This window comes from Gymnoscopelus microlampas (genome assembly GCF_963454915.1).
Source record: "Gymnoscopelus microlampas genome assembly, chromosome: 22".
NCBI classification, from domain to species: domain Eukaryota; kingdom Metazoa; phylum Chordata; class Actinopteri; order Myctophiformes; family Myctophidae; genus Gymnoscopelus; species Gymnoscopelus microlampas.
Genome location: NC_139959.1, coordinates 29,981,182 through 30,008,846, shown reverse-complemented (window position 1 = coordinate 30,008,846; position 27,665 = coordinate 29,981,182). Strand labels below are relative to the sequence as shown.

The following is a 27,665-nucleotide window of genomic DNA, read 5'->3' as shown; positions in this document are numbered from 1 at the left end:
AGGTTTCAAGGGGGTCCCCGAAAAAAATCTGTTTAACAACTTCAACCCTATACTGTACAACGGCTATTTGAAATTAGCTGTTGTGAGCTTGTAGAACTGCTATTTTCCCAAAAAAATCTTGAACAAAATGTGAAATGTTTAGAATTTTCTTGGAAAGATTTTAACTACACAAATCTTGTATGTCTCTGGCACAAACTATTTTCAGATGGGGGGGGGGGGGGTCCACGGCCAAATGAATATTAGCAATAACTTGGCATGAAAAAGTTTGAGAACCACTGAAATCCACACCTGACCTCCAGCCTCAAACACACACTCACACACGGCCTCAGGCACTTAGGGTCTGGACCCTGGCTTGACCAGTCCTGACTGCTGTGGATTGTGATTGGCCGCTGCTGACGGCCGCTATAGGTCCTGATTGGCTGGTCCTGTACGAGAGGTAGATGCAGCAGGGGGCTCAGTCAGGAAGTCAAAACGTAACTCCTCCTCCACACCGAGGAAGACTGCTCTTTATTTCTTTATTTATTTAGCCCTTTCGTTTCTTTTGATTTAAAAGCTGCAATCCACAACTTGTTTATAGTGCGGTGATTCTCAACCTGTGGGCCATGAGGATATTGCAAATATCCCAAATAACTGGCCAAACACTTAGGATTTTATTGATAATATAATATTGTGGTATTTTTTTCTTTAAAACCTTTAAAAAAAAGTTAATTTTCTCTGTGATACAGATAAATAGGAACTCAAAAGTACATTACGTGGGCCGGACCCACCTGACCATCGGCTGGCGTGTTAAGTGGTCAGATGGGTGGGCCGCAAAAAAACACTTTTGAGATTTTCAAGCGGGCCCTGATCCAGAAATGGTTGAGAACCACAGTTTCCGTGAATAAAACGTTTATGTTATTACAATATACCTAACAACTGTGGTAGTTGGAGGCGGTCTCCCTGCTCTTCTATTGAGACATTTTTAGACCCTGTGGTTGGGGTATATAGGACCACTACTGGCTGACAAGAGGTACTGCATGAAGCTCAAAAGCACATTACCCACAAATGGGCTTCGTGCAGGTGACCCCGGGTTTGACTCCCTGGAAGGACATGATCGTTACGGATTGCGGCTTTAACTCGGTGCGTTTTATTACCATAATTGACCATATTCATATGGTACCCATTTTGCCGTTGACCACATTGTTACCATTTCACGCTGCGTGCGAATACTTAATCGTTTTGCTTCGCTGTACAAACTGTTCTGTACAGCTAAAAGCCGGTCTTGATTCTGCCACGACCACCGGCCGCTGGATGGCTCCTTTTAGCGACGATACTCTGTTCTACGGAACAAACGAAGGGGGAAAAAATGTACCTGAATACCCCCGGCACTTCTATTCAATGTTTGTTTTACATTCTACTTGTTCGCTGAATGAGCCCCCTGTAATCTGACCCAGAGATGAGACAAGGCTTCTTGTGGTGACCGTACGAGACTTGGCTCACTGACAGTGATGGATCTACACAGACCTCCCCTCCTCCCCCACAAACGGAGGGCTTACTACCCCAGTCCCCGTGGCTGTAGGGGAAGTGTAGTTTTTGTTTTGTTCTTCTTCTATAGTTGTAGTTCTCTGTGTGCACGCTAGCTTGTGTGTGCTGACTGAGTGAGCGCACGACGTCTGGTTAGCTGAGTCCCCTGAGAGAGAGAGTGAGAGAGAAAGAGAGAGAGAGAGAGAGAGATAGAGCGCGACATCTGAAAGAAAAGGGAGGAAGCACGGGAGAAAAGAGGAAGAGGAAATAGATTGATGAACGAGGGAGAAACAAAAAAGGGAGTAGAAGTGAAAGAAGACTAGAGAAGTAAAGGAGACATGGAAGAGTCTTCCCTCCTTCCTTCCTTCCTTCCGTCATCATGTCTTCTCCTGGCCGGCCGTGACGCCCATGACCTTGTCGGCCAGCCGGGCCCTCTGGGAGCCCTGGGTGTCGGCCTGCGCCTGCAGAGCCAGGAAGGGGTTGGCGGCGATGGCGCCCTGCGTATGGGGCGTGTGCTGCATGGCGCCGGCCCCGGGCAGCATGCCGCCCATGGACATCTGAACGGAGGACGAGGAGGAGGCGGAGGAAGAGGACAGGGACTGTTGCTGTTGTTGCTGCTGTTGTTGCTGCTGCTGCTGCTGCTGCATCAGCTGGTACAACAACACCTGATGCTGCTCCTGTAGACAGGCCCCCGGACGGAGGGATGAGAGAGAGACATGGAATGGAGGGAGAGGAGAGGACAGATGAGGGGGAGAGTGGGGGAGTCAGGGAAGGAGGAGAGCAGGAGAGAGGGAGAGTTCAGTGGTTTTAATTCATTGCTAGTTTGATGGCTCGATAAACAACAGTAGCTAAGTTGTGTGCGTCTCGTGTCTCATGGGCTGTGAGGACAGTAGGTGAGTGTGTGTGTGCGTGCGTGCGTGCGTGCGTGCGTGCGTGCGTGTTGTACCGTGGGTTGTGAGGACAGTAGTTGTTGGAGGTGGTGTTGTTGTAATAGAAGTCTCTGTTGTTGTTCAGACAGCAGGCCGAGACGCACGACACTGGGGAGAGAACACACACACACAACCAACCGTTAAACCATCAATATTTCATTCATTTTAAGCCAATGGTTCTTTAACTTTTACATTTCAAGGACCCCCATAACTCTGAGAGTGAGAGTGTAAAAAACATTAAACCACCGATTTAAGCCACACGACGAGAGTGAAATAAGGCCATAAGTAAGACATGATGGTGAATGGTCATCGCAGCATTTCACTTCATAATACAAAATGATGAATGAAGACAAATGGCTCTAGCTTTGGTAAGCCTCGGGTTTAGAGCGTACGCCTTTCTTCTACTTTATTCAACAGCACATTTTAGAAATGTTTACACACGATACGTCACTAAACCTAATTGTTACGTTGTGGCTCTACAGGCGGATAGCTGTCTATATGAAGCTATGTCAGTGTGTGCGTGTGTGTCCGGAGCTAATCGCTGGACCAATCGGTGCCTAGATATGTAGTGATTATTGTAGCTTTGAACATGTGAAGAAAACATGTTTTGTTTGTTGTCGTTGTTAATGAGATGGTATTTGAAAGCCTGCACACGAACGCACACACACAACACACACACACACACACACACACACACACACACACACACACACACACACACACACACACACACACACACACACACACACACACACACACACACACACACACACACACACACACACACACACACACACACACACACACACTTAACATCTAGTAGAGGAAGTTTAATGTGGATGACCTTGGCGGTGTGGGAATCACATGACCTCTTACCTGGTCTTAGCATTGGCTGAGCTGTTAGAATCCACATTGGCAGCAGCAGGACAATAGAGAGGTGCAAATCAAAACTCACATTCAAACAATTTGCGGTTTCCAGAAATCTAGCTGACGTATTGAGGCATTGGACCAGTGTGTTGCATTATGAGAGCACATTATCCAATTTCTAAAATGGGGTAAACTTAAGTCTTAACACTTCGTCTGCCAGAGTTATTTCAGATTTTTTGCTGCTGTCTGCCAGAGATTTTTCATTGAAATTTAAAAAGTACTCAGGAGCCGAGATACATCATTTTTAGGTGTTTAAGTTAACAAGGAAGTGGATGGGAGTCCACTTCCTTGTTCCAATATTTTTTCAGTTTTTTCAATAGAACGCGTTTATGCGTGATTGGCGGCCAAGTGCGCTATTTAATAGATCGCATTTATGCGTGATTGGCAGGAATTGAGTTAATAAGGGTAAGTAAAACCTGATTCACCAATTAGAACCGGTACGCATCAGTCTCATTTTAGATTTTAGCTCTATCATCCAAAACTGTTATACAGCTACATATGTTTGTCAGAAAACGTATTTAGAAGGCATCAGGAATGAGGTCTTAATGGGTTAAGACCGCTGTTTTTTATTTCTTTTTGGGGGCATTATTTATTTTTGGGGGCATTTTTAAGCGGTCAGAGTGTTGAAGAATGAGGGGAACATTAAGTACGACGGCGTGAAAATACAATTCTGATTTAGAGTGTGTCTAACGCACGCGCACGCACACACACATGGCGTCAGGAAATGGACAACATAATAACCAGGAAGGACATTTTCCATTAAATTAAATGGAAGTAAGATTTTTAGAGGGGCATGAAAATAGAAATCGACAGACAGACAGACAGGTACCTGTTGTTGCCGGGCAGAGAGACGCCGCCGCCCGCCGCCGAGGGGTGTGCGTGTGCGTGTGCGTGCGCGTGAGGGCTGGCCGTGCCCACCGGCGTCTGGATGGCTCCGTTGAAGGCGGCGCCGACGACGCTGCCCATGCCCAGCGCGGCCCCAGGCCCCGCCCCCCCCAGGTGGCCCATCATCCCGCCCAGGGAGCCCGGCGTGGCCACCCCGTTGACCTGCGGCTGAGGAGGACTCTGGGAGACGGAGGGCGGCGTGGACAGCGAGGACGCACTGCCCGTGCTGCTGCTACCTCCACATGACACGCTGTCCTGAGAGAGAGACACACAGAGACAGAGAGAGGGAGGGAGAGAGGGAGGGAGGGAGGGAGGGAGATAGAGAGAGACACACAGAGAGACAGAGAGAGAGCGAGGGAGGGAGAGAGATAGAGAGAGACACACAAAGAGACAGAGAGAGATAGATGGAGAGAGAAAGACGAAAGAAAGAAAGAAAGAAAGAAAGAAAGAAAGAAAGAAAGAAAGAAAGAAAGAAAGAAAAAAGAAAGAAAGAAAGAAAGAAAGAGACAGACAGAGAGGGAGGGGTAGAGAGACAGACATTGATAAATATGTTTATCATGTGACAGACATTGATAAATATGTTTATCATAACTTAACTATTATAAATAGTATGTTCTTTGTCCAGATATGTATGCTGTATATTTATACGTGTATATATACGTATATATGAAGTATTATTACCTGAGCTGTCATGGGAAAAGAAGAATCACAACCTCCCAGCTGAGATGACTTCATGTCTGCAACACACATTTAATAATCAACTTCCATTATCTTCAGTCTGGGAGTGTGTGTGTGTGTGTGTGTGTGTGTGTGTGTGTGTGTGTGTGTGTGTGTGTGTGTGTGTGTGTGTGTGTGTGTGTGTGTGTGTGTGTGTGTGTCTGTGTCTGTGTGTGTGTGTGTGTGTGTGTGTGTGTGTGTGTGTGTGTGTCTGACACTATGAGTTGATGGCCGGGCTCGGGCCAATGTTTTTATTAATAGATGGAGACTCGGGCTTATTGAGTTCCTCTCCTTTCGTTGACAATGAGAGCGGTTCAACGAGTCTCCATTAATGAGTCTCCTGACGAGTTGGTAATGACAATGTGCCGGTGGAGGTGATAATAATTACTGTTCACAGCGCTTCAGATGCTAAATAAACAGTGAATGAGGCTCATAATACATGTAGAACTACAGAGTTCAACGTTACATGTTTGAGTCTTGATTTACTACTTTGCTGCTGGATCACGTATTCTTCATTACATGCTTGATTATCGTTGCTGTCGGGCAGAAACCTCATATCTCCATATTCTAACCTTTTGTGTTTTTTTGTCTCGTAAATTAACGCCCTATACTTGATCACACTACAGTGTCACATAAAAGCACCAAAAGTAGCAGATCTACAAGCTCGACAACGCGATCTTGTAGATCTACCCTTACAGAGACATTATGCTTCTCTGTAATGCACAGATGTCGTTGTTAATATTTGTGAGCATTTATTGTAGGTGGTAGTTTTTTCTTTATTTCTTTATTTCTTTGCTGCCGGATCACATAACCATGGCTTTATTCTCTACTGCATGTCATGGTGTACAGTAACCAAGTCAATTTTTTGGCATTTCTACTTTGGAAAGGGGCGGAAATATTGTATTTCCAATTTTCAGTACTTTTACTTCTACTCCACTACAATTATTTGAAAACGTTAGTTACTAGTTACTTTGCGATTATCAATTATTATATTAGAAAACATACTTTAAGCACTTTAGCCCTATTTTATACATAGGCTATTTTCAAACATTTTAGTACTTTTACTTTTGGTACTTTAAGTACATTTTGATACCAATACTTTTGTACTTTTACTCAAGTAAATTTTGAATTCCGAACTTTTACGTGTAACAGAGTACTTCTATATTGCAGTATTGATACTTTTACTTAAGTCAAATATTTGAGTACTTTTTCCACCACTGGTTACATGTGTCTGTGATGGACAGGCGCTAGCCTATGTAAAAAAAAAAATTGTGAGTGGCGCTTAAGAGATACAATAACGTGATAAACCGTGCAGGGCTCTAGTGTGTGTGTGTGTGTCTCTCTCTGTACCATTGCATGCTGGGGTGAACGGCACCGCCAGCTGGGCGCTGAGCAGCTGAAGTCGCTCTTTCTTCATGGTCAGAGTTTTGATCTGATCCTCCAACCTCCTGTTCTCCACCTGCAGCTGATGGAGGGACTTCAACATGCCTACCACTACACACACACACACACACACACACACACACACACACACACACACAGGATCAGACAGAATGAGAGAGAGATGTGTTAATAAGTATATAGTATAATTTAAGAAACTGACATTGTGAGGACCAAAAAGAGGAATTGTGGCTTCACGGTTTTAAAAGATGTTTAGGGAGCTTGTAGATCTGCTATTTTTCTGCTTCAGGCTTGCGGTTAAAAATGCCCAAAATGTCTGCATGTTCTCCCCGTGTCCTAGGGTAGGTACCCTCACAAAAACATGCAGTAATCCTGGTCACTAAACTGCCTCCCCCTGGCCAGCTGGGGCGCCTGATGGAGGGGAAAGGAACTGGTTGGAATAACGTGTTCCTTCCACGCGCTACGTCCAACCAGGGAAACTCTCCCCTGTCAGGTGACAAGAAGGTCAGTTGGCTCTCATGCATTGAAGGAGGCATGAGCTCGGCCCTGGCCTCCCTGGGTTGGCAGAGGGAGTGTAGTGCCCAGGATTACATAGACAATTGGCACTGGGTGTAAAAAATGGGGTTACAAAATCGTGGGATAAAAATGTAATAAAAAAAAATAATCCCAAAATGTAAAAAATGTCATTCATAAAGTCAAGAGTTCTAAAATGTTGACGGTCCATACAAGTACAGTAATACAAACGTGTGTGTGTGTGTGTGTGTGTGTGTGCGTGTCCTCTCACCATCGCCCTGCGCTCCGTGCTGGAGCAGGAAGTTGTTGCCCTCGCTCCACTGTCTCTCCAGCAGCTGCTCTATACTGGTGGCCACCGGGGGCAGCGCCGTGTCCCCGCCCCCAATGCCGCCTCCCCCCGCCCCTAGCAACCCTAGCCCTGCCCCTGGCAATGACCCCGAGGGGTCATAGCGGATCTGCAGGCCACCAATGGGAGAGCTAGAGAGAGAGAGAGCGAGAGAGAGAGAGAGAGAGGGGTCAACGGGGAGATTAACGAGACAACATAAACGTCAGACAAACATAGACGCTGTTGGCAATAAAGCTACATCAATTTGTTGTTACAGTGGGTGCTAATGAAAAGTGGCCAGGCTCTTTCTGTGTGTTTCTGACACACAGAGAGAGAGAGAAAGAGAGAGTGAGGGGGGGAGGGATAGAGGGAGGGGTGGGAGATCAGCAGAGAGAGAGAAATAAAAGAGAGGAGTGGACAGCTCTGATGTAATAAATCTTCAATGCGTGAGCCGCTGAGACGATCTGTTGAGTGTGAGCGAGAGAGCTGACGCATGGCAGGAAGACGAGACGGAGAGAGAGAGAGAGAGAGATTTCGGGTTTTAAAAACATATCAAACATAAGTGGACGGGACACTTTTACCATTCTGACTGTTGTTCCACCCGTCATTAATCTGTCAGAATATCACAACTTGGATCAATAATGTTAAATTAACCAGATGAACACTAGCAGTGTCATGTGGTTAACTTCGATGGAAATAAACTCTTAAATAAAAACGTTGTGTTTATCCTTTTGACTGTTGTGTTCTTTTGTAAAACAATTGTACCTGCGATTTGTCAATAAAGAACTCAATCAATCAATCAATGAAAGCGTCCCTATTCTGGGCCAAACATTCGGCAAAAATAGATCTACAAGCCAAGCGGTGCGTTGTGGGCTTGTAGATTCAATGTAGTACATAGGGTTTAATTGGTTAAACAAAATGTCTAATATTTGTCCCCTCGAAAGAATCATCCAAGGACAACGATATCGCCGTCTGGAATGACAGTTTAATGTCCTCTAGTTCAGTGGTTCTCAAAGTGGGGTCCGTGGACTTCCAGGGGTCCTTGGAGGGGTTCCAGGGGGTCCCCAGCTAAATTTAAAAAATAGCATATATACAAGCTCAAGTTTGGACGTGTTTGTACATCTGCTATCGTTGAACATTTTAGAAAAATCTTGGAAGTGTTTGAATCATTTTTATTTTTTACACAAACCTGTACTTCTGGGGGGTCCGTGGCCAAATACATATCAATTTGGGGGTTCTTGACATGAAAAAGATTTTGAGAACCACAAAATCTAGTTACACCACCCACTAAATATTTGACACTTAAAATAGCGAACATTAGCATCTTGTAGAACAAGCAGGAACTATTTGACATGACGAGACAACGCAGGGGGAATCAAACGTAACCAACCTTGTCAGGTGACATCCTCCCCACCCCACAGGGATGAACACGTAGCGGAGCACAGGACTCAATTATTTAATCAGCAAACACAAACCAACAGGTCTTTTTGTCATGGATATATATATTCCAGTAGTCGAGGGATCCGACATTAAAAAAAAACAAGACGAGACGCAAAGGCGCAGCAGAGGCGCTGATCTGAACCAACTGTCCTTCTACCCATGAAAAGAACCCCAAATCAAAACCACTCGTTGACAGAGAGAGAGAGAGAGAGAGAGAGAGAGAGAGAGAGAGTGAGTGAGAGAGAGAGCGAGAGAGCGAGAGAGAGAGAGCGAGACTGTAGAGGTTAAGAGCGACAGAGAGGGAGTGTGCTGACAGAGAGAGAGAGGAAGAGAGAAGACGTGGGGCCAGCAGAGGGAAAAGAGGAGGGAGGGTAAAGGAGGAGAGGGGCTGAAGGGGAAGGAGGGGTGTGGAATGTAAATAGGGGCGAGAGAGAGAGCGCCTGTGTGTGTGTGTGTGTGTGTGTGTGTGTGTGTGTGTGTGTGTGTGTGTGTGTGTGTGTGTGTGTGTGTGTGTGTGAGAGAGAGGTGTGTGCGTGCGTGCTCGCTCACCGAGGGGTGGTCTTGGGAGAAGCTCTTATGGAGAAGCCCTGAGTTGCGACGCTGTTGCCGTCTCCAGCCTCCTGATCTACACACACACACACAGGACAAATCAATAGCACATCTACAGCTGACGGCTGTACAATCCACTTGGTTTTTTTTTAAATCTCTTTTACACCCCATCCCTCTTTCAAACTACATCATGTGCTCTCTCTCCATCCCTCCCTCCATCCACGTGGGCCCCTGGCAAGACCATTCTTTTCATTTTTCCTCAGCGAGTAATGAATCACATATGCACGCACACACACACACACACACACACACACACAGAGAGAACTCCCCTCTGCTTAGTCAGTCAATCCAGAACTTTTATCACTCTACTCTCACTCACTACTTTTTTAACCACGCACGCACCCACACACGTGTGTGTGTGTGTGTGTGTGTGTGTGTGTGTGTGTGTGTACACGCACCCAGTCTCAAACAACTTGCTAGCCCTTATGCATTTAGTTTGCTCTGGAATTACACTAATTATCCAAATACTTCATAATAAAAGGGGCTCTTTGGCTGTTGCATGTGAAGATGTTTTTTTTTTAATGTCTATTATTATTAAAGTAATTTTCACACAGGCAGTCTGTGGGCAGCAACTTCCGAAGGAAGGGGTCCTCGAAATGTAAAACGAACGATCAGATCAAACTGGACTATTCACTTTTAAAGTAAGATGATATGGAACATGGGCAACTACGCACTACAAAACATCATGGCTACTATGTATTAATATATTGTCTGTCTGGTGTCTGTCCAAAACGGTTAATTTTCAGGATTCAAATTCAAAAATATCAAAAGTAGCTGATCGACTACTTTTGATACTTTGTATGACGCTGTAGTATGGATCAAGTAGGGCTTTCATTTCCGGAAAAAAAAACACAAAACGTTAAAATATGGAGATGATGTTTCTGCCCGACAGCAAAGACATGTACTATCGCTTCAGAATTTGATTTTTAACCCTATATCCTTCCGTCGTACGACAAATGGCGGAAACAGACGATCTACAAGCTCACAATAGAGCTAATTTTTGAATATCTTCTTCGTGGACAAATATAGCTTCACTCCGGGACCCAAAACATACGGTGAGAATCAAAGCAAATCTGGGTCTCCCAGGGCTAACAACCTGCATGCTTGTGTGCACATGTGTGTGAACATCTTGCAATACTTGTACACACGCAACTCGTGCATGCGCGCACACACACACACACACACACACACACACACACACACACACACACACACACACACACACACACACACACACACACACACACACACACACACACACACACACACACACACACACACACACACACACACACACAGTGTGCCCTGTGGCCTGCTGTCATTCAGGCTGATTAGTGAACTGACCTAAGGTCAGTGTAGGACTGGCTCTCCTTTCTCCCTCTCTCAACACGTGCATCAGTAAAGGCAGTGGTGGAAAGTAACTAAGTACATTTACTCAAGTACAATTTTGAGGTAATTTTTACTTTACTTGAGTATGCCCAATTTTCAGTAGGCCTACTTATACTTCCGCTCCACTACATTTCAGAGGCAAATTTTATACTTTTAGTTACTTTGTAGATTTTGATTATTATTACAAAACATACATTAACCACTTCAGCCCTATATACATTTAGCCCATTTGAAAACAGCCGATCTACAAGCTCACAATGCGTTGCGATGGGGCGATGGCGGGGGGGGGGGGGGTCCAAAAGTAGAAGATCGACACGGGATCTGATACTTTTGTGCTGTAGTACGATCAAGTAGGGCGTTAAATTTACAACACCAAAAATATGGAGATGGGAGGTTTACGCCAGACAGCAACGATATAGAATGACCACCAGACATGCCGGTTTGGCCAGGATTGGCGAGAACAGTGCTACTTTTTGGTGGGAGTTTCTCATGGACACCTTCATCCCTCTAATGCTGTGTGTGTGTGTGTGTGTGTGTGTGTGTGTGTGTGTGTGTGTGTGTGTGTGTGTGTGTGTGTCTGTCTGTGTGTTTTCTCGGGCCACAGAACCCCCCCACCACCACCACCCCGGGGTCCTGGTGACTCATGGCCCATTGGCTTGATGGAGATTTGTATGTTTATTCATGTCAATCTTTTATATTATGTCCGTGTGCATGACAGAGAGAGAGAGAGAGAGATAGAAGGCTTTGCAACTGGAGCGGGGTGGGAGGAGCCTCCAAATGTCACTGAGTTGTGACCCCTGACCTCTCTGTGGGACCCAGGGGGTGTGACCCGTCCCCCCACACACACACACACACACACACACACACACACACACACGTCACTCACCAGTCACACACACACACAACCACAAATATGTAGTCACCATCTCACACAGAGGTTTGTGTTACTATACTTGTGTGAGGACGTCAACATTTTAGGACGCCGATATCATAAATGGCATTTTCACAATTCTTTTGCATTTTTTAAATTACGTAAAGCCGTAAAATAGCAGATCTACAAACCCACATCGCTGCGACAAGATGTGGGCTTGTATGGATGGCTATTTTTCGGTTTACGACACCAGCACGCAACTAAGCGTAAATCAGGCATAACTCTATCTCTAATTCCCTGAACCAAACATCCAAATGTCTAATCCTAAACCTAATTGTAAACGTATCTCTAGAAATCTTTTTTTTAATGTTAAACAACCATTTTCTTGTAAGTCTATTTCTCAAATTTTACTATACTTGTGGGGACATTTGGTCCTCACACGTATAGTAATAAACGCACACACAGTCCCATACCTGCTGGTGAGGCCTCAGATTGGGCCATGAGTGCTGCAATGGCTGAGTTGGGGTTTAGCCGGTTTCCAAACATGTGGGAGGGGGCCAGGTTGAAGACTGACCCTGATAGACCACTCACCTACACAGAGAGAGAGAGAGAGTTTTTTTTTTACAAAGTGAAGTAAATGCAAAACATTGAAATATGGCTGCCGTTTGTTTCAAAGGTTTATCCAGAGCTATCTTTTCCTATGTGGACGAGTAACCTTTTCTGACAGCAAATTCACAATTCGTATGCTTTCTTTTAAAGATAGTTTTCTGTACGTTGCAAATGTAACACAGCTCTGTTTACACATTTCTCTATTCCCATTTAATTGTAATGTATACATTGTTTTGTTTTGATTGTTTTGTTCCACTTTGGCAATATAGATGTACGTTTTATCATGCCAATAAAGCCCCTTTGAATTGAATTGAGAGAGAGAGAGATAAAGTATTCCTTTACAGCTATTATCTGCACCGTATAAAGCAATGCAAATTGATACGTATTTGGCCTCGGACCCGCATCTGAAAATAGTTTGGGCCAGGGACCCCCAGAAGAGAAGATTTGAGCAAAGTTTTCAAAAATAGCAGATGCAGAAGGTCGAGCTTGTACATCTACATCTTGGCCTGCTGGCTGGGCACCCTATTTTTTTCCCCCACCAGAGATGTTAACCTTATAGACATATAAAGGTAGACACCGCCTCCGACTCTGGGGCGTCTGTATCTGCGGGCGCCATTTTTGGGAAGGCAAACTGCCTATCAAAGTGACTACTGGGCAATCACAGCGCGTCTTTTCCGGGACTTGGCAGAATCTAGTTGTATAAAGATATAAAGGGATGTTTGTTATACAGGTCGGATACAGGTCGGATATAGGATTCTATATCTATGGTTAGCCTTCTTCACACATGTTTGGGGTTTGGTTACCATCAATACATGTCAACGTCTACTCACAGCGTCCATCTTAAAACACTTATAAACCCCTGTAGTCTTAAGAGCACTGGACTTGAGTTACAACTGTACCGCGTGACCACTTTTTCCCCTCGACAATCTACACCCAAATCCCTTCGCCAAAACATTGCAGCTCTACAAGCTCACAATGCATTGTGAGCTTGTAGAATTTTTATGGCTAATGTCCCCACCGGGATATGGACGCTGGGGTTCAAGTGGTTAATAGTGTTGCTGTTTGAATTGTTTTTTTCTCTCACAAATCTTCTCTTCTGGGTTTCCTGGCACAAAACATTTTCAGATGGGGGGTCCACAGCCAAATTTACATCAATTTGGGGGTCCTTGGTACGAAAACAGTTTGAGAACTACTGCTGCAGTTCATTCCTCTTTGTGGTTCCTCCGTGTTCCCATCCTTACCAAGAACCAACAACAAAACTACTGCACACACACACACACGCACGCACGCACGCACGCACGCGGCTGAAAGAACCCCTACAGTATCCACTGACATGATGACAAAGTGCTTGTGATGCATAGAGTTTAATCCAATTAGGGCATTTCCCAAATAAGGAGCGAGGACAGACGGAGGCGGTGGTGGTGGTGGGGAGGGGGGGGGGCAAAGGCAGAGGATTGGGAATGTAAAAATCCATTGCAAAAAAACAAAATGGCTGTCTGTTTTATGTACGTCGGACTGTTTCCATGTCTCTGTTTTTAGGCCCAGGGGTTCCCTTAAACCAGTGATATTCAACTGGAGGCCCGCGGGCCACATCCGGCCCCAGCTGAGCTTTCATTTGGCCCCTGGAACACATTCCATATTCCAAAGTACAATTTACAATTCAGGCATTTAGCAGTAGACGCTCTTAATCCAGAGCGATTTACAGTAAGCAAGGTTAACATGACGTAATACATCAAATGCATAGACATAGTATTCTAAGATCATAGGTAGACCAATAACCATTGTGTAAATCATCAGTCTATACAGTATACAGTAATATAAACATAAAAATAAATCTGCACATTGAAAATTTATTTGTATTATACTGTCTGACGATAGGTTCTTGGTTTACCTTGAAAATAAATAAATGGTTGGTTGTACGGAATGAAAGTAGTTATTTCTGAGTTTTAAGTGGCTGTTAGACAGAATAGTCCTTCTACATACATTAGCTAGTTTTGAATGGATTTAGTCCTTCTTCCATGTCCTACATTTTCATCCACTTGTAAGTTTTATACAGTATGATTCATTCATCCTCAATAGCGTCCTTGGCCGAATAATGGTTCTTGAAACACATCATAAGAGCTTGTGCCCTTATCAGCCGGATGCTCAAAAACATTAAAAAAAAAAAAAACTTTCCTTCATATGAACATGTAACCACTTTCACCTGGCCAGCCTGCCACTATTCTCAAAGACGCTTCCATGCCAGGGCCCTGTGCATGCACATAACACACTGAAATATCTACTTCCTATTTTCTCAATATCCAGATCAAAGCCTGTGCATTAAAGGACTGGCACGGAAATTATCCTTTCAAATATCAAACTGCATTTAAGCAGTATGAAGCATGCCCTAATAAGTTACCATAATGGCCATGTTTCCATTGTTGTGTCCTATATGACAAACGGTCAAATGGTTAACGACGAACACGGTCTTGTGGCCCCCAACTTCAAGTCATTTTACAATTGTGGCCCCCTGCCTAATCTAGTTGAATACCCCTGCCTTAAACTGTTTCAGGTCAAGGACCCTCCAAATGGCCATATAGCCTCTGGCTGGCTACAGCCTCCCCTATTGCAAAATGACAACAAAAATAGCTGATCTACAAGCTTGTAGGTCGCTATTTTCTAAAAGGTGTGAAAATGTTCGAGATTTCTTTTGACTATAATGAGCAAAAATAGGGAAGGCTCTTCACTACTTTAACCCAAAAGGCATGGATTTTGTGGGTCTGTGCGTTGGCCTTCCCACAGCACTCCAGTTATCAAACTGCCTCAAAAAACACATATGGCTCTGGATCTAATTTGCTTCTTCTTTTTTTTTTTACTTTTAATTTTCACCCAGTGTACATTTTGCTTGAACATAACATTTTAGATTTTTGACCACTAGGGCGCCTCACAGGTGCATTCCATTAAGCAAGAGCTGCTTTGCAATATTATGTGACATTTAACTCATTCAGTGGTATTCAGAACCCAAGATATCGTGATCCGAAGATTTTCTGCTCCATTCACTTATTGGTTAACTTAAAAACGCTGTTTTCCTGTGTACTTTTTTTTTTACCATGTATTTTTGGCCCAGACAATTTCATAGGCGTATAAAATTGAATGGGGAGGTCGCAATGACATTTTTTTCATTTTCGCGGAAGCACAGCTTAACCCGCTGTGATTAGCAACCATCAGGAGATTGATCATACTGGAGATAAATATTCTGTGACTACTTGAAAAAGGTAAGAAAATTGAAAAATCGCTGGCACAGTACGCAATTATTTAAAAACAAAAAACAATTCTGAAGACATGACCTTTATTTAACATTCACTGGAGATCATGTTTGTCATCACCTTGATGTCAAAATGTTAGCACATATGACCTAATCATATGACATATGATTTTGGTGGGGTGTATGTAAGAGGCCAGTGCGCGCGCACGCACGCACACACACACACACACACACACACACACACACAGTAAAACATTCAAAAGGCTATCATACAGGAAATCTGAAAGAAAGACCGTCCTTGCACACTTTCAATTCATTTTCAAATGGGGGAAATAAAAAGGCAGGAAAGCCACAGCTACACAGAAATATCAGACGAACAGGAAAACCTCAAAACCACACGTAAAAAATAAACAGAAAGAAAACACGTCTCTCAATAGGAAGCCTTTTCATTTCTCTTCTCCAGAGTGACTTCAGTTCTCTTTTCAAACAGCCCACCCACACCCATCCACCCCCCTTCTCCACCTCCCATCTACATTCATTTTTCATTTGCATTCATTTTTCATTCAAAGCCTCTCTCCTCTCTCTAACCCCCCCCCCCCCCCTTCTCTCTCTCCATTTCTCAGTTTCTCTCTCATGTTGGGCTGGTAGCCAATAACAGTAGGCTGGGAGTCTGCTGAGGGACTTAAAATAGCACATGGTCTCTGTCTCTCCTACACACACACACACGCAAAAACGCGCACACACACACACACACACACACACACACACACACACACACACACACACACACACACACACACACACACACACACACACACACACACACACACACACACACACACACACACACACACACACACACACACACACACACACACACACACAGAGGGAAGGCCTCCCAGATGTCCAGTAAGGTGAATCACCATGAACTCACAAAACCACACATTTCTCCATCTCTTTCTCCAACACCCCCCTACCCCCCCGCCCCCCCCCCACCCCACCCCCTCCCCTCTATCTCTCTCTCCGTCTCTGTATGGAGCAAACAGGCGTAATATCCTGTGGGCCTCATATTCTATAAGATGTGCAGGACAGAGAGAGAGAGTGAGAGAAAGGGAGAGAGGGGTCGGGGGGGCACGCTGAACTCAAGCCATCAGGGGTAGAGTGAAGCTCCACCCTCCATCCCTACTGTGGTGCTTGTCAGATGCCATTACATCACAGGATAACACAGAGAGAGAGAGAGAGAGAGAGAGAGAGAGAGAGAGAGAGAGAAATGACAGAGTGGACAGGGATGGAGAGAGGAGAGGGCGAGCGTGTGTGTGTGTGTGTGTGTGTGTGTGTGTGTGTGTGTGTGTGTGTGTGTGTGTGTGTGTGTGTGTGTGTGCGTGCGTGTGTGTTTGCAGGGGGGTATTAAGTGAAGTGGAGTTGAGAAATGATGCCGGTTGGACAGAGGGCTCAGGGGGAGGTGTGTGAATGGACAGGCAGAGAGGTCGGGATTGGAAGATGATTACTGGAGGGGTTTGAACTCTAGCTGCAACGCTGCTGGGATATATTTAGTGTTGTTCTTCCCTCCCCACGTTTATGGATAAAAGTTACGGAAAGAAACTTTTCCATTCTCAGGCCCGATTCTAATAGAATTCTTCCGTTCACATCCTGCTAGACCCCAGTAAAACATGATGAAACTCTACTTAATGTTTTGCATGTTGAACAACTTAAGCCCTATATTCTTTGTACGACTAATAGTGAAAATAGCCAATCTACAAGGCAATTAATTAGGGCTTTTTCACTTAGTTGCGCTCCCACAATTTAACCTCTCTCTGTCTCTCTCTCACACACACACACTCAGAGACGTAAGTCATGTGGTTTAATTGGCAGGGTGCAAACTATAGGCAAATGATGTGTGTGTGTGTGTGTGTGTGTGTGTGTGTGTGTGTGTGTGTGTGTGTGTGTGTGTGTGTGTGTGTGTGTGTGTGTGTGTGTGTACGTGTACGTGTACGTGTACGTGTACGTGTACGTGTACTTACGTGTGTAGATGCAGCGCTGTTCAGAGGGGCGGTCGCTGTGAAAGGAGAGGGAGGGGCCAGGGACGGCGCGCCGGGCTGCTGTTGCTGTGACAACTCGGAGCCGGCTCCGCCCATGGCGACCGGTCCGGTCCCCGAAGACGAGCAGTCGACACCGGCAAACACACCTGTGGGGGGGGGAACAACGGGACAGCATGCTGACCATCACATATACTACCACAACAATGACATGACATATTAAACCACGGTTGTGGTTTGGGGGCGATGCCGGATTCAAGTCCAAACTAATTTGTTTGTGAGCTGGGTGTGACTGCACACCTGTTGTGCATGGATCTAATCCAGTGATTCTCAACCTATAGGCCGGCTTTTATTGGCAAAAGACTACGATTTGAATGAAAATATAACACACACACACACACACACACACACACACACACATATATAAAATATAAAACACACACACACACACACACACACACACACACACACACACACACACACATATAGATGTTTGAAAATGTTTGACTCCGCAACATATCATGTTGGCCGGTCCTTGACATGGAAAAGTTGGAGCACCACTGATATAGCAACATACTGTTAGGATTTAGAAAATATTTTTAGATATGTCTTTGGCCGCGGACCCCCATCTCAAAATATTTTGTTCCAGGGACAAAAAAATGTTCGCTTAAAAGAACATCTATTATCAAAGATTTGCACAAATTTCCACGATTTTTCTAAAACAGCAAAACCTCAAAACCACAACAACCTCATGCCTTTACTTGAAAACTTTGTGAGCATACAGTGTCGAAGCATTCGTCAATCAAATTCACGTGTCTTTTTGACATAGTTGTGTCTCTGTGTAATTATGATGTTGACTGGTAACAAGCTCATAGTGCGGCAGGCACCCTATGAGCTTTTAGATCTGCTATTTTTGAAAAGCCAAAAGAAATCTAAAATGACACAGACGCTTTCCTGGATTGAATGGGTTAAGTTGACGATCAATTGTCACACAAATAATTGCGATTAACGATTCAATTGTATTTTAGGCATTGAACGTTGGAATATATGTGAATAAAGAAAATCTGTTTTCTTTTTAGGCTTTGTAATAAAAAAAATTGCACAGGGCAGATATGACAAATAACTTAAATATACAAAGAAATTACTGACATATTTAAATACTTTATACTTTCAAAAAATGTAAAAAGAAATGAGCAGAAATAGCAGATCAACATGCTTACATTGCGTCACCGCTATATTTGCAATTTTTGGAAAATGTTTGAAAATGTATGAACCTTTTTAGACAGGGAAACGATTTTGTCGATTATGCAAAATAATTATAATTTGATGTCAAATAAGTGCGATTTGGCGATTATGTAATAATTGTGACAGGCCAACCGACCCTGGCTGCTCACATGCCGGGTTGTCCGCTCTTCTAAGATGAATGTTACGTAGTATGTCTTTAAGATCCATTTTTATAAATGTTTTGCACACACAAAGGAATCAGGCCATTTAGCTTCACGTAAAACATAATTTTCTCACATACACACTTAATGTAAACTTAAAACATTCTCTCCTTCACTCACTCGCCGACACACACACACACACACACACACACACACACACACACTCAATCAGCGTTCCATTCTACGTCATTTTCCTCTATCTAACTCCTCCCCTCCTCTCTCTCTTCTCCCCCGCTAACCGGGGGGGATAAGCCCTGGGCCTGCCCCCCCCCCCCCCTCCCCCTTTGACCCAGCGAGAGGAGGGGGAACGAAGGGGGCCCCCTCGGCTCCACAAAGGACTGAATGGCTCGGGGGCAGCGCACATTCACTACGGGAACAAGAGTGCTTTGTGTGACCGGAGAGGGGAGGAGAGGGGGGGGGGGGTGAAAAGCGAAAGAGAGAGAGAGAGAGAATGCACTTGCATCCATACACGTACACACAACACGAGCCCATATACAATTTATATTACTTTGTATTAATATGCAACATTAATATTTTGTTGTGTGTGCTTCATTTACATACGATAGCAGGAAGAGAAAGAAATCGATGACAAGAGAGAGAGAGGGAGGGAAGGACATGCAGCAACACAAGTCTCCTCTGGGCAGGGAATTGAACCAGGAACCTTGTGATTATTTGGTCATCTTAAAGTGGCATGCCTCACCACTTAGTTTGACCCCCCCCCCCCGAACCAATGCTGTCACCAGTTAATGTTTGAGGCCCGCTTTGTCTCCCCCCAAAAAGACTCATTCATTCATCTCAGAATTGAGTTCATGCCCGGTGGTAAAGTTAGGCTACATGCATACCTGGGAGGTCCAAATAAAACAGTACTACTAAGGGGAGATATATATATAAGATATATTATAATGTTATTTTACATTATCGTCGTGGACACTTTTTAAAATAGTGAAAATAGCTGATCTACAAGCAGCTATTTTGTGTGCTTGTAGGTCTGCTATTTTTACTAATCTTGTGTGAAAAAACATTTAAATTTGAAATATGGATATAATCTTTCTTTTGATGACATATGTTTTTGATATAGATGTAGATTATTTTGTAGTTTTGTAAATTAAATTAAGATTATTATTTTCTAATAAGCCACCCTACACAATATATAACCTATATACTTTGTTGAGCGGGGTGCCCCAGGGGTATATCCTTGGACCGCTCATTGTTTGCCACCGAATGTTGTTTGCTTATTTATGACATGCCCAGAATAGGGACAGAAGCAAAGATTTAAGTTACAAATGTTCGCTTTAAAAATATATATATTCAAAGATTTGCAGTTTTGCACACATTTTCAAGATTTTTCAAAAATAGCAGATCTACAAGCTCATAGGCTATGAGCTTGTATATCTGCTATTTTAGCCAACGTAAAAAAGGTTAAAGTGTTTAAAATGATTGTGACGCTATATTAACACATTTTGCAGGGGACCCCCCAAAGGACCACTGGGGGTCCCCGGACCCCACTTTGAGAACCAAAGAGCTAGGGTACAAGTGGTTGGTGAATGCTACGAGAGTCTCATCAGAAGTGTTCTCTGCATAAAACTGTACTGAAGTCAGTAACTGAATCAGGGTCTCTGGGACAGTCACAGGGCTACAATTTGCTAGAAGAGCGCCATCCGTTCTTTTCCCTGCAAAAAAAGGTGCAGATGAAGGAGGCATCTCGAACTGTAATATAAAACCTCATGCCGGGCACGTGCACACTCCTCTCCATGCGTGTCTGACAATCACACCCATTTGAACAATCGCGGCTTCCTAATTGGTTCCTATTAGCGAGGGCCTCCTGCATTAGTTAACAGCAAGAATTCCTCATAATTGTGAAGGACACTTCTAGAAGAATAATCAGGGCATAATGGAGGCGAAGTGAACGAATGAGAATAATTACAGAGCACCGCAGCAGCTGATCAAGGTAAGACGGGACGATTACTATACGAAAGAAACACACAAGGTTCTTTCTCATTAGTGTCTGATGGAGGCCAGTTTATTGACAATGCACGGAAGAGGTTTTGTTCTTCGACCTTTGTTCCGTATTCCCCTCTCTCCTGCAAATCTCCCGCAGTATCAAGGGCAAGACCACCAGATTTGTGAACAGCTTCCACCCAGCTACCATCAGACTGTTGAACAAGGCCTGAACACGGCCTGACACCAGCCTGACCTGCCACACTGGAACACTTTCCTTTGACGGACGTTTTTCCTTATGCTGGATTAACCCTCCCTTCGCGTTGATTTGTTCCCCTATATGCTGATTACTTTTCCTTTGTGGATCTACCATGTGGATTTTTGGGGCGGTGTAGCCGCCCCCTATAAGTGAGTTTTGGACACCGACCAAAAAAATTGTGTACCCCCTAACCCAGTGATATTCAACTGGCGGCCCGCGGGCCAAATCCGGCCCCAGCTGAGCTTTTTTGTGGCCCCTGGTACATATTGCTACCGACTGCGCCACATCGTGCCCCCTTCTTTATATTATTGAAAGGTCTTTATTTTTTACTTTTGATACTTATACATATTGTAAGACCAGATACCTTTCTTAAGTACGTATAGACGGATTTCCGCGCGACGTCATCACAGAGCAGAATGCGCAATCTGCGCATGCCTGGGGGGAAGGCGCGTTCGAAAATACAGCCCTGAGCGGCAGTGAGCGCACTGGCCAATACAAACTAATAGGCGAGTGTGCTCCGGTGCGTAATTTCCAAACGCACCCATAGGCTTCCCCCCGCAGCTGCGCGGTCATATTCCTCTCATGTTTACTAACAGGAAACCTCCCTATGAGGTGAGCTACTTTAACACATTTCTTTTGGTTGACTTACGCACCAAAGATTACATTTACCCGCATTTGAGTTCCTGAACCAGTGTCTTGACTGCAAATGCAGTACTGGTACTGTATGTGTGAATTTGGGACCCTGAGTGAGTCACTAACGTTCATCCATTCTAAATAGTTTCTAAATTTTATTCTCATCTGTTAATGGTTGATTAACCATTAACGAGCGGTTATGAAAAATATTCAAAAAGGTCATCCTGTACAACCAACCATCTAGTTCAAATTCTTTGCATTTGATTTTACATAGACAATTGGCACTGGTGAAAAAATGGGTTACAAAAATCGTGGGATAAAAATTTAGAAGAAATATATAACGAAACAAAACAGCCAGAAATGTTGTCTACTTCTATACTACTTCTCTACTTCTCACTACTTTCAGAATAATGTAGCTTTCAAGTAGTTCAGCAATCATAGTTTTTTTCACCATGTAGCTGGCACATCAACATATAAGAGCACAACAGGGGTTTTGAGTGCAGTTCATCCATCACGGACCATCCATTTGTAACTATTTCTGAGTTTTGAGTGGAGGTTGTCAATTACACCAAAGAAATGATTCTCCTTATGCATCCATTAGCTTGTATGTGTTAGGTTTGTGTGGATTTTGTCCATCTTCCAGCTTCTCCATCTTCATCCACTTCAAACACACCATAAGAGCTTTGCTCTTAATATCACCTGGGTGATAAAAACTAAATGAAAACAACTTTCATTCATACGAATATGTAAACACTTCACCTTGCCAGCCTGCCTCTTATACTCTTCACACAAAGACACTTCCATGCACAGAGCACACTGACATATCTACTTCCTATTTTCTTAATATCAAAATCTAAGCCTGTGCACCAAGGACTGACACTGAACCTTTTCTATCAGACATCAAAATGCAAAATCAGTATGAAGCAGGCCCTAATAAGTTACCATAATGTGTCCATTATTGTGTCCTATCGGACCAGTATAGCACACAACAAACGGTTTTGTTGTCACGGTCTTGCGGCCCCCGACTTCAAGTCATTCTGTAATTGTGGCCCCCTGCCTAATCTAGTTGAATATCCCTGCCCTAACCCTTCCATTGTTAATGCAAATCGATACTTTTTTCATATCAGCCAATCACATTACAGCTAGTGTCATCACCACTAACTGTAATGTGATTGGCTGACTTTGCAAATTCAGGACTGTGATTGGCTAGCGAAACACATGACACATGTGCAGCCCTATGAATAGCAGTATGGACCTTAAAAAAAGTAATTTATCCTTTTTTTAAAGTGAGTCATGTTGTGATGACCACACACCGCCCACTTCACACTGGGTGTGATTTTTTTCTTTACATGTGAAGTTTTGCCGTTTACGAACTACCTTCTTATGTGAACCTGCCCATGCACTGCTACGTTTTGCACTTAACCTCATGTACTGTAAATACCTGCTGCTTTTTATATTATGTGTAGAATACAGTATGAAGATATATATTTTTCCCCCTTTTTTTCCTTCTGTTTTCAGTTTTTTTCTTTCCTCTTCCTCCCCCTCTCCCCATTTCTTTCCTGAAAGCAACGAATGATGGAGCTTGCACAAAAAACAAATTACACCTGTAAACCTGTGATGTGACAATAAAATGAATTCTGATTCTGTCAACGAATATTCAATATTCAGGCCTATAGTAGAATAGAACATTAAAATAAAAAATAAAAAAAAGTTTGAAAAATAATAACTATATATACATCTAACTCGTGAGTTCTCGAGAGACCCTTGGCCCTGGCCTTGAGAGATCACAGAGCCATCAGTTCGCGCGCTTGCGAGCTACACTTCAAGTCACGCCCCCCTCCCTTGCCGAGTGTCCACAGACAGAGACGACCCCGACTGGGTAGAAGCGCTGTGCTGAATGCACACAGGAATCACACATCACTTTCATTGATAGAACATTCTAGAACACTCTGATGTAGGTCAAGCTGAAACAGCCGGCCTACTTGGTAATGATGGCAGACAAGTTCATAACAACCACAACATTACTAACTTAAAAGGGATAGTTCACCCAAATAATTACTTTTTTTCTGTCGATTAGTCACCCCATGGAGACTTGAATTCATGAATACTTTTTTGTTTTTGTCGCATTCCTAAGCCAATTCTTTGATGACCAGCAAAAAAAAAAAAAGTCTCCATGGGGTGACTAATCGATAGAAAAAGTAATTTCGGGAGTTTTAAGTCATCTAAAAACTCAGTTTGGAATTGTCCCTCACCGTAAAACTTGTTTGTCACATTTCTCATAGTTGCGCACTTAATTTAATTTAAACAAAAACGAGTGAAGGCTATACTCTTGAGTCTGACTGAATAGAATGGCTTAAATATAATTAAATTTCCCATTTCAGGTCATGGTAAAGATTGTTTACCATCACAGCACGTCGCTCAGAAGGAATGCATGTCCGATCTAAGTCCAAGCTTGTATTTAAACCACTATGTTAACTAACCTTATTAAAATGAGGCTATAGAATAAGATATAAAGTATGAATCCTTTATCGCTTTATACACTTAAGTTGGTTGGCCCTCTCTCCCCATGAGACGAGACCATCATTGGTACACCTACATTTATAAAGCTCTGTTAAATAAATCACCATCATATATTTCATCACTGTTACTGCTAAACTACTGATTTAGAAGGCATTTGTAGAATCGGGCTTCAGGTCTTAATGGGTTAACAAAAGCTTGAGACTAAATAATAACTACATTGGATCCACTGGAACACAAGTTTACTTTCCCAAAGTAACCGTTTTGTACATACAAGGTTTCCCCCCGACAGTGACGCCCCCCAACACAACCCCACAAGCAAACCCCCCCTCCCTGTCCCATCTATGACCCCCCCTGCTATCAAACATTAACCTGGCCCAAAACTCACCCCCTGCCTCCACCCTGCACCCACACCCACCCACAAACACACATCTATCAGGTTAACTATCCACCCGTCAGCCTCCCATTACTGCCCTGCATTAACCTTAGGCTAAATATTTACAGTAAGGAGATGATAACAAGCGCGTTCTCACACACACACACACACACACCCAGTCACATTTAACCCATTCAATCCGGGGAAACGCATCTGTGTCATTTTAGATGTCTTTGAGCTATCCAAAATTAGCAGATCTACAAGCTCATAGAGCGGCACCAAGTGCCGCACTATGAGCTTGTAGATCTGCTATTTAGTTTTTGGAAAAATCGTGAAAATGTGTGCATATCTTTGAATATATATATATTTTTTAAAGCGAGAAATGTTAACTCAATTCTACAAATGTCTTCTAAAAAAGTTATGTTGCTGTAATATCAGTGGTTCTCAAACTTTTTTCATGTCAAGGATATGTATTTGTCCTCGGACCCCCTCCATCTCAAAATATTCTCTTCCAGGGACCCCCACCAGAAGCAAAGATTTGAGTTGAAAATGTACAATGGGTTAAGCACGCCCACACAATACATATAGACACAAAATCACAGACACTCTTGCGTAGAAGCATACATACATATCGTGGCAGAAACCTCTTATCTCCAACTTTTTGTGGTTTTCTTTCCGTAAATTAACGCCCTACTTGATCATACTGCAGCGTTCGCGCGAAAGCATCAAAAGTAGCAGATCTACAAGCTCCAAACACGACGTGAAGCGATGCGTTTTGAGCTTGTGCTATTTTTGAATTTGAATCCTGAGTTTTGGACACCGAACAGAGACAATATTATACTCAATAGGGATGTGCTAGCTAAGAGACTTGTGGAGTAACTGTTGCATTATCTGGTAGTGGACAATGCAAATAATAATGCCATTTCAACTGGCATGAAGATGATTAGCTAGATAATGACAACATTTTCATATATGGGTTAACTGTTAACTGAAACCAACACTTCTGAATGTCTTCGCCGACTGGCTATGGGAGGGTTCTGCTTTGCTATGCAAAATAAACTTAACCCATTCAAACCGGGAACACTTTAACCATTATTTTATACTTTGGCTATTAAAAAATAGCAGATATACAAGCTATGTGCCGCGCTATGAGCTTGTAGATCTGCTATTTCTTTCGAAAAATCGTGAAAATATATATATATATGTGTTTTTTAAAGTACATTTTTTTCACTCAAATATTTGCTTCTAAGGATTCTACAAATATCTTCTAAATCCTAACAGTTTTTTTGATTACAAAAAGAAACTTATGTTGCTATAATATCAGTGGTATGATATGTGATGATATGTATTTGGCCGCGGACCCCCATCTCAAAATATTTTGTTCCAGGGACCCCCACCAGAAGCAAAGATTTGAGTTCAAAATGTATATATATATATATATTCAAAGATTTGCACACATTTTCACAATTTCTTTAAAAAAAAATTGCTGATCTACAAGCTCATAGGACGGCACTCGGTACAACGCTACGATTATATTTTATATTTTTTACATTTTTAAAAGTGAAAGTGGTTAAGTCTATCCGTGGGTTTTGCAAATATTTAACCAATGAAAAACGAGCTTCTGACTAAATAATAACTGCTATACATCGGATCCACTTGTTCTTGCTTTTTTTCCATTTCCTGGAAAGTAACAGTTCTGGGACATACAGGGTTTCCACATGACAGCGACAATATGGAATGACAGCATAAATGGCAGTAATTTATGGACAGAGGGGAGACGTGAGTGTGTGTGTGTGGGGGGGTATTTCCATCAGCAGAGGGGAACTCCAAAGCATAAAAGCATAAAGACAGTTGCCAAGCAACTGAACACAGATGAAGAAGAGACCACTTCAATATGTGTGCGTGTGCGTGTGCGTGTGCGTGTGCGTGTGCGTGTGCGTGTGCGTGTGTGTGTGTGTGCGCGTGCACCAGGGACGGATTAAGACTTGCAGGGCCCCTGGGCCAATTAGGTTTGCGGGCAGCCCCCCCCAGAATGGGCAGTGGGGTGGGCACCAAACACAGGGGTGGGGTGGGCACCTGTACAGCATCACAATCATTTTACACACTTTATCCATTTATACGTTGGATATTCAAAAATAGCAGATTTAAAAGCTTGTACGTCTGCTATTTTTGAATCATTTTGAAAATATTTTAACCTCCATTTTCTCTTCTGGGGGTCCCTGGCACAAAGCCTTTTCAGATGGGCCAAATACATATCAATTTGGGGGCACAAAAAAAGTTAGAGAACCACTGTTGTATAGGCTGAGGGGCGTCACATTTTTTGTGTTCACCTATATACATATATATATATATATATATGTATATATATATTTTAGTAAATTGTCACTGAGTCTCGAAGCCCAAGGGCCCCTGGTAGTCAAGGGCCCCGTCTACAATCCATCCATAGGCTCTATTCACAGTAGCCATATTATGAAGACATTCACAGGTGTTACCAATGATACTAATGAAGGCTCTGTTCCATTCTGGTCAAAAGTCAGGGTGCTGATATTGTGCATGATGGCTCACTGGCTACACCAGTGGGTCTACAGTTGGGGTCCAGGGACCCTCATGGGCTTCCAAATGGCCCCTTACAGGTGTGTAACCCTTACGGGTCCATTTGATTCCATTTGTACACTCTCAGAGTTATGGGGGTCGTGGAAACCACTGTGCTACTAACCTCGGTTCCAGCCTCACTCATCTGCGAAAAGAAGAGCCTGGTCACGACCTAAAGCATCGAGTGTCTAGGAAGTCCGAGTGGACAGGATTTCCGTTTCCCCCGGAAACTATATTTTTTGACCAATCACAACACTCGTTTCATTCACGGAGAATGTTAACAGATTTGTAAAGCATCAACGTCATTTCCTTGGGCGGTACTTCCGCCAAATTCAACCGTTTCCGGTTGTCAACTTCCTAGACAACCAACATCCCAGGTCTTGCCCAGGGTGCTGTGCTACACTAAATGGAACAGAGCCTTCATTAGTATCATTGGTAACACCTGTGAAGGAAGTGATAATATGGCTGCTGTGCATAGAGCCTATTGGTGTGTGCATATGCGTGCAT

General features: G+C 43.4%; 1 protein-coding gene across 2 annotated transcripts in view; it reads right to left on the bottom strand.

Moving 5' to 3' along the window:
- Window positions 1-221: 221 nt before the first annotated feature.
- Window positions 222-27,665, bottom strand: part of mllt10 (MLLT10 histone lysine methyltransferase DOT1L cofactor) — a 69,154-nt gene continuing 41,710 nt past the window's right edge. For both annotated transcript variants that reach the window (XM_084048791.1, XM_084048792.1), the window contains exons 12-20: window positions 17,384-17,547; window positions 11,983-12,100; window positions 9,190-9,265; window positions 7,147-7,352; window positions 6,312-6,455; window positions 4,926-4,981; window positions 4,189-4,499; window positions 2,450-2,540; window positions 222-2,180 (exon numbers count right to left, since the gene is read on the bottom strand). In XM_084048791.1, the coding sequence (XP_083904917.1) occupies window positions 1,881-2,180; window positions 2,450-2,540; window positions 4,189-4,499; window positions 4,926-4,981; window positions 6,312-6,455; window positions 7,147-7,352; window positions 9,190-9,265; window positions 11,983-12,100; window positions 17,384-17,547 (1,466 nt within the window). In that variant the 3' untranslated portion in view covers window positions 222-1,880. The remainder of the gene's footprint in view (window positions 2,181-2,449; window positions 2,541-4,188; window positions 4,500-4,925; window positions 4,982-6,311; window positions 6,456-7,146; window positions 7,353-9,189; window positions 9,266-11,982; window positions 12,101-17,383; window positions 17,548-27,665) is intronic.